The following is a 10932-nucleotide window of genomic DNA, read 5'->3' on the forward strand; positions in this document are numbered from 1 at the left end:
GTAGATTTCCATCGGGCCATAAACTCAACCCCTATATAAGGGATTGAGTGACCACATTTTGAAGCTTTTCACTCTCTTGAAACACTTTCTCTATCTACTCTCTCTCTAAAACTCGACGTTGATCCAAAATCATCTATTTCAAGCTCCAATTTGGTAAGAAATCCATCCTAGCTCATAGTATAACATGTTTGGCTTTCAAATTCGTGTTTAAATCATGAAATAGGACCAATAAATTGTGTTTACGGTCTAGGAACCCTCCCAAAATCGTGAACTCCTTTAAATGGGGTTTTGAAGCCCCAAAACCCTTCCAAACCACTTCTAGTGCTTAGTTATGACCTTTGGACTTGCAGGAATGGACTTAGAGCACCACAATCTTACCATTTAGGGGTTAAACTTGATTTTACGGTCCAAGAACATGCTTGGACCGTAAACCCTCATTCATAGACCATAAACACCTTTTAAAGTGTTAAATTGCCCCTTAAACACCTCCAGAAGCTTCTATGAGCTTCCATGAGTGCATAGAACCTTATATTCCTTCATGAGATGCACCAAAACATACACAAATGAGTCACACTTGATTTTACGGCCCAAGAACATTTTTGGACCATAAACACCCCTTCTTAGACCATAAACTCCTCCAAAGGGTGTTAAAGTGCCCTTAACACCTTGTATGGCTTAGAATTGGACCTAGAACTTTGTATGCTTAACCTACAACCACCAAAACACATGATTCATGGATAAACATGAGTTTACGGCCGTAAACTCATGTGTTTAAGGTAGTAAACTTACCAAGAACATCTTCTTAGACCGTAAACTCCTTTTCCAAGGTCAATTCAAGTCCCGATCACTTCCTAAACCATGGAATCAACCCTAGAACCTTCCCTTGTGCATTGTAAGACCATTTAGCATCCAAGAACACACCACCCATGAGTTTACGGCCGTAAACTCATGGGGATATGGTCATTGGACGGTAAACTCCCCTAAGGGCTTACTCTTGAAGAGTAAACTCCTTATCTAGGCCTTACACACCCTCAAATGCAACCCGGATCATTCTAAACACTTGATATAAAGTGTTTTCGCGCCCCAGAGTGTATATTCTTAATTAATTAGTATTTCAAGGTCTAATTTGATACAAACGTGTATCTCTTCATATTACATAGGAACCTCGCATGTTTTCAATCCCCGAACTAACGTTTAGCACCCAAACCGACACATTCCTCGACTGGTGAGTTCATACCCCTACACCTTTTCCGAGTTTTTCAATGTTTTCAAGGGGGGGGGGGGGGGGGAATACAAGCAAACTATAAATGTTTTCGAAACTTAAAACTGATGTAATTCTATAAATATCTGGCAAACTTTTAGATATCTTTACCCCTTTTGTATCATGCGGAGCATAAGGGATGTTTTTCTGAATATAACTAAGTAGATTTCAATTACAGTGTAAGAAACAATCAAAACAATCAAATTATTATGGGAATAATTTGGGATCTTCAGTTCTTGTTTTACAGGTACAGATTTCATGCAAAGTTAATAGATAAACTATGTCTGATTCAGTTTATCTCTGTTTAATTTAGAGTATCATGCCAGATAATTTCTTTGTATTCAATTGTTTTTACTGTATTATGTTTCAAAACGATTACGATGTTTGATAACAACCGAGTACACCGTGAATAATTTAATACTAGCTTGTGAGATTCGTCTTCATTAAACCCTTCGGGTTATCAGTAAATCCTCCACGGAAGTATAACCAGAGTCTCCTGGAGGGAGAGCATGGAATTTGTGAATAGATCTATTCGGGACTGACAATCCCACACCTTAAATGCTAGCTACAGTTAGGCGGGCACGCCTGGGGTTACAAATTCTGGATATCTTCCGACGCCTGAAGAACGTCAAAGAGGTCTCGTGTCATATTAGCATGGTTATCCGGCTCACAATACGTATTAATATAAATTTTGTTCATGGATTTTATATCTTCCTTTAATCTATAGTTTTATATATTAAAACTACCTACTGTTGTACTGGATGGTAATCTAGGGTTTTTCAATATATAGTTTTACATATTAAACTATCTATTGTTGTACCGTACGGAATTCAGAAGTTTAACTAAACTGTTTTTATAAGAAAATATGGGATTTTCTTGGATAACAACTTTTCAGAAAACCAAAGGAAGCATGATCTTTTTACATAAACAAAAAGCTTTTGAACTCACCAGCTTTATGCTGATTTTTAAACTGCTTCTATTCTCAGGTTCTCCTTAGACAGGTATCCCGCGTTCTTTTGCAGAAGACGGAGCGTATGGAAGTCTCGTCTTACTTTTGTTTAGACTAATGTATCTGTAAAACTTGTATTACTTTACTTTCAAACAAATGTAATGATCCTATGTAATGTATTGTTTTGTGTTTACTATGCTTACTATGTACATTGGTTGTGATATTACATGACGTCCTCCGCCCCGGAATGTTTCCGCCATCGGTTTCGGGTTGTGACAGATTGGTACCAGAGCCCTCGTTTATAGTGAACTAGTATACCAAAGCTTACATGGTATAAGACTATAAACACTAAGGGGCCGAAGTGCTCTGAACTAAAAGTATACTTTAAAATATAAGTATTTTTCAAAAATATACAAGTATACCTAATCGCCGTAACCCGTAACCTCGAGTAGAACAAAACATAAGTAAATGGGTGTTGTAATAACTGCGGTTAAACCTGGGCAGTTATGTAGTCGTGTCTAGGGTCAATATAGCCTGATCAACTATATTCATTCGAGACACGACCAACATGTGCTTGGGAGTGACTGTGGTATACAGCATGCCTAAAACTTACCCAATACCCAAACAACGAGCCGTCGTCACAGCGAAACATAAAATACTATGGGAGTATTTTAGCCAAAGCCGAGTACGTTGTAGAAATTCATTCCGAGTATTGCTACTCGTTCCTTCTTTAGCGATAGTTTATCTTCTTCGATAACTCTTTCCTGCTTATCGCTTATGGAACCCTATATCTGTCATAATGAGATATCCCCTGTTTCATATCTCTAGATTCAATTCAGAGGACTTACCATCCTCTTTTTCCTAATCATTTTAGATCAAAATGTCTCCAAAGAAAGGACCCAACTCTAGGAACAACAACTCTCCGCCACCATATTCTCTTCCGTTCGACCCTGTCTTATTTCAGACAACTGTTACTGCCGCAGTGACGGCTGCAATGGCGCTTTTGAACCCTAGCCGGTCCAGTGGACCAGGAAGTAACACCTACCCCCAAAACCATGAAGATAATCAGGAGCACCAGAATGAGCATAATGAAAGTAAAAAGGTTTTCTGGAAAAAGTGAAAGGGTCAGAGTTCACAAGGATCCTCCAAGAAGCACAAAACAGTGGTTGTTCAAGCTGCTACTACTCCTGCTGTTATATGTGGTATTTTGGGGAACTCACTAAGCTTCGTGCTTACTGTGTTATGTGTTTCAGGTTTTCCTTAGGATCACAAGACGGCACCGACTCGATTGTACACACCAGGGAAAGAGTTATGATTTAGGGATCCTGGATTATTATTTAATTGAATATAGAGTTATATTTTGTAACTTAAACAAAATGAGATTTTTACGAAAAGTGTTTTATGAATTAAGCGATTTTAAATGAAAATTTTAGTTTGAAAAATTACGGTGTTACAAATGGGGGTTAGATCTTAGCACCAATGAGGTCCTTTGTCCATAAAAGTGCAACCTTATGAGTTATTTTTGGTCCATGCAAGAGTTAGGTTCTTTTGTTGGGGTGTTTAATGTATTGTGTCAATATTGTTTTGTACTAGAATAGTCCATAATGTAACGGGTTGGGCCTGTCCACCCGAGTATTAATGTCTTTAGGGTTAGACTATTTATAGTTCATGCATGCAACATTTTTAGAGTTATCAATTATATTGACATGTATCGCCTTTACAAAGAAGTTCTTGTTGAACTCTTCTAAGCCTTTGGTAAATTGTACTTTTTGATCAATTGTACTTCTTGTTTTGATTCACTTTTTCTATTAAAGGATCTATCGATCTTAAGTTTATTGTTTCAAAATTGGTATCGGAGCAGGAGATTGTGTAAACCATACACAATTATTATGTTGAGTGTAATTAGGGTTTTCTGTTTTTGTTGGATCTGTTCTTTCCATATTCATCGTTTTCATCGATTGTAGACATTGGATCTTGATCCTTATTTAGCCCTAAACTCGGTTATAGTTTTACACATTTGATTCTTAACAGGTTTTTGTGAATCGACATCATGAAACCTGAAGATCCTCATACTATTTCCTTCAATCTATCCAGCAACATCGGTTCTACTACTAGGATCCCTATTCTCTTCCCACAAGACTATGAATTCTGGGCCTTACACTTCGAAGACTACATTCTGGGTATTGAAGACCATGATGCAACAATATGGCAGGCTATGACTCAGGAAACGTTTACTTTTTCACATACAAAGGAGGAGGTCATTACTTTGGATCAGTACAATACACTTCTTGTCGATCATAAAGATGTTCCAAACGATGAAAAAGATAAACTAATTAGCAACATCAAGGCCTTGAAAATCATAAGGTTTGCTCTTCCCCCGGACACTTTTCGTCTAACGAGTTCGTTTGTCAAGGCTAAGGAAATCTGGGATAGGCTAAAGGAGCTCTACTCCAGCAATGCAGATCTAGAACATTTTGTCCAGACGTTGCTTCTATCGGAGTTTGGTGCTTTTGTTCAAAATCCAGAAGAGACATTAGATCAAACGTTCAATTGTTTTAATCATCTTTTAAGTAGGGTGTTAAAACACAAGATTAAGCGTGAACCAATAGAGCAAAAAGTTACGTTTATGAATGGTTTGAGGTCTGAATGGAAGGTAGCTATTTCAATAGTAAAAGCTCATGAACAGTTTAAGAATTATACTTTGGCAAAGCTGGTGGGAATTCTTAAGTCCCACGAATCTGAAGTAACAAAGGATGGGAAGATTGTGTCCATCATGGGTTCGTTAGCCCTGATTGCGAAGGGTAAGAAGGTTGTAGAAGAGGCCTCCGAATATGATCTTTCGGACTGTGAACTCTCTAAGGAAGACTTTTCTATGATGGTTTCTAATCCCAAAAAGTTTGCCAAAAATAACTTTGGACGTTTCAAGAATCAGATCTGGCAGGGAAATCATAGTTCAGATAAGGCAAGGGATGATAGCTTCAAAAACTCCCAAAAAGATAAGGAGAAGCAAGAGAAAAACTACTTGGAGATTTAGGTTACGACTGCAACTACTATCATGCCAAGAATCACTTTGCCAAAGAATGCATGCTGAGGAAAATGAGTGAGAAGAAGGAAGAAGAAAAGGATGAAGCTTACTATCTCCAAAACATAGAAGAGCTTAGAAAGAAAAAGAGTGCTTATAGTGCTAATCCTGCTTTGATTATGTAGGATGATGTTGATGAGTTTGGACGTGTTAAAGTCAAGTCAACAGATTTGGAAGATGAAGAGGTTCGCAAGCCCACACATGGTGGATGTTTCGTAGTGAAGTCTGAAGTGCCAGAGTACAAGGGAAGATGTTTGATGGTTCGCAATGATGTCTCATAACAAAGGGGATATGTAACTGATGGAGGGCAGGCCTCATAAAACTGTTTTGCTACGAGACCTGTTTCTGAATAGGCGAGTAAGTGCGAGAAGGTCATCAGTAAGGTACAATCCATACTCCAGTCTCTTAATATTCTTGTCAGTCGTTACGAATCTGAATTAAATGATTTGAATTACAGTGTCTCTAGTTTTAGTGATAGTTTAAAAAGAACACATTTAAGTAATTCTAACCTAAATGATCAAATCAGCAGGGTAACAAACAAAAGTGAAGAGAGACAGATGTGGATAAAGAAGTTGGAGTTAGAGCTGACTAGGTCTAAGGATGATGTTATTTATTTAAAACGAGACAATTTAGCGTTATTAAAACAAGGAAATATTTTCTTTTTTATTGCAAATAGGTTATATTTTAACTTTACTCAACTGCATCTTGACTGTGAAATAGGCAAGAATATACACAAAATGATTTTACCCTTTCTCGAATTGAAAGATGATAAAATCGATGCAGAATGCTACAGATGTGAATCCATTGTTTCCTCTGACGATGTATCTGATTCATACAAAGTTGGACTTAACAAAATTGAAGCGTACATTCAATCCAAAGAACACAAGGATATGCTGAAACAAATTTTGAATGAGAAAGATAAAGAGCAAATTAAATTTGATACTGTGCAAAAATTTGACTCGTTATGCACAAAATTAAGTTCAGAAAATACGTTTGACACTAAAAATGTCTTTGAATTTGATGAAAGTGATATAAGTGAAATTTCTATAGATGATGAGGTAGATTGATCTGAATTGTAAAAAGTGAACTTGAACGAAAGAAAAACCTGATCTCTGAAAATTTAGTTGAGTTTGATCGTATTTGTGAAAATAAAGGTTCAAAGGTTATAAAAGAAAAGGCAACAGTTTTTCTGAAAGTGCAAACTGTTTCGTATCGGGTTTTCGCAACTTATGGACTGGACCTAAATCAAACCTCAAAATTGGTGTCCCTTGTAGATGACGATAATGCAGATGGGTACGACGAATTCTTTTGTTTTGCTTATATTGACAATGCAGATGATACCAAAGGTCTTTCTGAAATGACCTCTTGGAAAACGAATAGGAGATATGTTGTTGGACCATTAAATTATGTTAACCCCTATTTTGATAAAGCTGGTTCGAGTGGTACCAAAGATGTCCCAAGTGAAACATCTTCCGAACATACAGGCACCCTTGTTAGAAAAAAAAAACCTAGGACTAACATTCATAAGTCAGCTGAGAAATTCATAGCTATTAAACGACAACTGAATGTTAGATATATGAAAAACTTGTAGGAAAGAAAACGCTTCTGGAAGAATAAGAATTCCACTCAAATTTCTGTTAATCCATAAAGATCTTCAAAACAAAATACAAATTCTTCTCCAATTCCAAAACCGACTTCAAATTCTTTTTCAAAACCACAAGTTTTAAATTTAAAAAGTTTTTCCAAACCACTAGTTTCAAAACCTAATGAAAAGCTCAATTTTTATCCAAAAACAATTATTTCAAAATCTGTCAACACAGCGAAAGATGTTAAGGGCAAAGGAAAAATTGTTTCAGAACCTGAAATTTCATTCAAGGAATCCGAAACAAATTTGAAAAAGGAGGAAAAGAAGTTTATGAAAAAGGTTGTTAGGCAACACATAGAAGCTAAGCGAAGACAACATCCTTTTAAAAAGAATCCCAAAGATAAGAGGATTATTGTTTTCAAAATCATGAAAGAGAAAATTCCACTTTGATAAAGAGATCTTACTTGGTTGAAGAAGCTATAACTTTTCCTGATCCTAAGAAAACCTCTCGAGGACCCAAACAACTTTAGGTTCCCAAATTTCTCTGAATTTTATAGGTGATTCGTGACGAACAGTATGACTCGGAATGGTATATTGACAATGGTTGTTCGCATCACATGACTGAGATGAGAGAAGAGCTGAGGGAATTTCAATCGCCGAAGGACGAAGTGAAATTAAAGTACAAAAATAATGCTAAGGGAGAAATCAAAGGATATGGCATGATCAAAAATGGTGAATTCACCATTCGGAAGGTAGCATACGTGGAAGGCCGACAACATAACCTAATTAGGGTGTCTCAATTGGTTGTAGGTACTGGTCTGAAAGTTTCATTCGATGACGAGGGATCTGAGATAATTGAGAAGAAATCCAAAAAATTACTTATAAATTCCAAAAGAAAAGGCGAGATGTATCCATTGAATTTAAATCCTATCAAAGGGAAGCCAACCATTTGCTTTCTTACGGAAGCATCTTCGGATGATAGTTGGCTTTGGCATTGAAGGCTCTTGGATTTAATTTACAAGAATATTAACAAACTCGTAGTTGGCGATCTTGTGCGAGGATTGCCTCTTCAGAAGTTCGAGAAGGAACATCTATGTGCAACATGCAAACTAGGAAAGTAAAGTCACAAGAGTCATTCGACTATCATCAACACCAAAGTGATCGAGCCACTTAAATTATTACATATATATATCTTTGTGGTCCAACTGTCATCGAGAGTATTAGTGGTAACAAATACATTCTAGTTATAGTTGATAACTTTTACAGATTCATGTGGGTTTATTTTCTTCAACAAAAATCAGATGGAACTTCCAAGCTTAAGGACTTCATCAAGCACATCGAGCTTCAACTGCGTAAGCTAGTTCAGAACGTTCGCAGTGATAATGGTTCGAAATTCAAAAACAAAGTGTTTGAAGAATTCTTGTCTAAAAAAGGAGTTGCTCATAACTTCTCTGCTTCTTACACTCCTCACCAGAATGGTGTTGTTGAAAGATGAAACATGTCTCTTTGTGAAGATGCAAGGACGATGATATCATTTGAGAATCTCCCACTTTACTTATGGGCTGAGGCTATCATAACGACTTGTTTCACTTAGAATCGATCTCTCATCAATAAAAGATTTTCAATCACTCCATATGAGATTCTAAATTAACGTAAACCTAATGTCAAGTTTTTTCGTGTCTTTGGTTCCAGGTGTTTTATCTTTAATTTTAAAGAGTAACATAACAAGTTTGACGTGAAAGTTGACGAAGGGATCTTTTGGGGTTACTCTCTTACTTCGAAGGCATATAGGATTATGAACAAAAAGTCGAAAAAGATAGAAGAATCTGTTGGGTTTTGAGCAATCTAACACTTCCTAAGTGTGCATGCAACCCTAATAAACCTTGGATCTATGTTTGTCTAAATACATGCAAAATAATAATTTTCCAAGGTTCATAACCTATCTAACATGGCATGGGGTACTTTTAAACATAAAAGAATTAGATGAGATTACATACCTTTTGATGATGAGTTCAATTCCTAAGGAGTTTAAGGGCCAAGCACCAATAGTGTGAATGCCTCAAATGGAATCACAAAACACCACAAACTCTTGGAAAACTTTGAGAGAGTATACACACTTGTATTTTCGGCCACACACAAGCACACACACACTAGTTCACTAGTTACCCCTTAGGGACCATTTCATGCAACATAAGCATGCTTATATAGTGTACATGATTAGGGTGAAACCCTAATAACCCATGTCTTTTCCTTTCCAAGGATCCATGGGTTAAAAGCTCCATGGATCATCCATGGACTTCCATATAAGCCTAGCCCATTAACAAATGAGTGTTAGCCCACACCATATAAAACAATAGCCCACAATTTAATTAGTCTTCCTTTTAATCTCTAAATTAATTCATAATTAATTTAAGACTAAAACTAATTAAATAACATGACTTCATATTAATATATTATAACTTATAATATATATTAATAAATCGTAAGTATACAATTCTCATAAAATTACCCATAAATCGTTTGGGTGAAGTGCAACCCAAATGGACCATGCCGGGTCGGGTCAAGTATATACCAAATAAGTTATGGACTTAGACACCTTATCCAACCGACTCCCACTTGGATAAGTCTAATACCTGTATTTGCCTATATAACTTCAGGAACCAACCAGCAATCGTAGCTCTCGAAAACTCTGTTGAACTATGAAGCGTCATTTTAGATAAGTGATCATATAATCCTCCGTTCTCATGATATCAGCCGGACAAATACATGGAACAACGTCGTACTTATTGTCCAGCAGTTTGTTTCCCGATTTTCGATTTGTTTAATGAAGAACTTAATCGAACACATCAATTTAGTTCTGACCGGCCGGTACATAGGTCACAACAAAATCATCGAGGGGCCCAAATATCGCTTCTATTTCTAGAAGGAACAGATAAACTTCGACTCATATGCTTGTTCTACTACTTGTTGAATTATACACAAAGGCACGTTTTATAACATCAAGTTACTGATGCGTTTACGTGCAATCAATGCACAACCAACTCATAGGTAACAACTCATATCTCTAGGCTTGAAGATTTATATGATATTACCGTCTCACGATCACTCGAGATAAATTCCATGAAGTGATACAAGTGAGCGTGGGTTTAATCCAATGCTCATAACTTATGAGCACTCATGAATGTTGTAGCAACCATTGCTATGACTAAACCCATTTAGCCATCTACAAACCCGATTCATGACAGTCTTGATTCATACCTACTTCCAACATATGAACGACTGTGGAGTGTTTAAATAACTTAGTCATTCGGAAAGAATAACCTAGTTATTTTGGAAGTCAAAACATGCAAAGTGAAACACAACAATAATCGAATCCAATATGGTCTCAGAACCCTTTTGAATATAAATAGAACCACCTTTTATTTATCACCATATTGATTACACATTATTGTATAATGTTTCAAACAATCAACTTAAGACTTGAATAAAACAACAGTCGTCTCATGCTCCTAGCATGTACACTTTGTTTTTCTAAACAATAGTTATCCCATACTCCAAGTATGCACACTATGTTTGTCTATGATCCTTACATTGTGATGTAGATCAATTGAACATGATTCCAATGATACTCATTTCACAATCCCAAACCCTTATTTTAAATGTGAGAATCCCCGATTCCTATCATTTACCAAAAATCTGTTAGATTTTAAACTTTTATGCAATGTTCCTCTTGTAATGATTATGCACAAAGTCACCAAAAACTTTGTCACCAGTCATTACAGAGTATTCCAAAGAAGGTCAACTTCTATGGAATGGAAGTCTCATATTCAAAGTACATTGCTTTGAACATCCTTCTTGCATTAAGGTTTTCTAGTCTTACATAGATTGAATAACTTCCACCTATGGAGACATTTCCATAGTCCCATTTTGACTATCACTTCCGAACAAGAGTTACTTCTTTTCAGAATATGTCAATATGGTCCTTTTTGACAACTTACACCATACTTCCAACTGTCCCTAAGCAACCAATCTTTGGCGAACCTCAGATTTGTCCT

The 10932-nt window shown here is 36.4% G+C and overlaps 1 protein-coding gene across 1 annotated transcript; it reads left to right on the top strand.

The window, feature by feature from the left end:
- Nucleotides 1-4260: 4260 nt before the first annotated feature.
- On the top strand, nt 4261-8372 carry LOC111888429 (uncharacterized). The gene is made up of 9 exons (XM_023884602.1): nt 4261-4863; nt 4921-5088; nt 5418-5552; nt 5646-5884; nt 5969-6350; nt 6392-6776; nt 7113-7216; nt 7435-7784; nt 8144-8372. The coding sequence occupies exons 1-9, from the start codon at nt 4261-4263 to the stop codon at nt 8370-8372; spliced, it is 2595 nt and encodes an 864-aa protein (XP_023740370.1).
- The last annotated feature ends 2560 nt before the right edge of the window (nt 8373-10932 follow it).

Source organism: Lactuca sativa, chromosome 8 (genome assembly GCF_002870075.4).
Source record: "Lactuca sativa cultivar Salinas chromosome 8, Lsat_Salinas_v11, whole genome shotgun sequence".
In the NCBI taxonomy this organism is placed as follows: Eukaryota; Viridiplantae; Streptophyta; class Magnoliopsida; order Asterales; family Asteraceae; genus Lactuca; species Lactuca sativa.

What these genes read in the sequence shown, in the direction of transcription:
- LOC111888429 (XM_023884602.1), top strand. Translation starts at nt 4,261, where the DNA reads ATGAAACCTGAAGATCCTCATACTATTTCCTTCAATCTATCCAGCAAC. An exon ending in AGGAAGACTTTTCTATGATG is followed by an intron (nt 5,089 to 5,417) that starts GTTTCTAATCCC and finishes TTGATTATGTAG; the next exon opens with GATGATGTTGATGAGTTTGG. An exon ending in TCCAAAAGAAAAGGCGAGAT is followed by an intron (nt 7,785 to 8,143) that starts GTATCCATTGAA and finishes TAACTTTTACAG; the next exon opens with ATTCATGTGGGTTTATTTTC.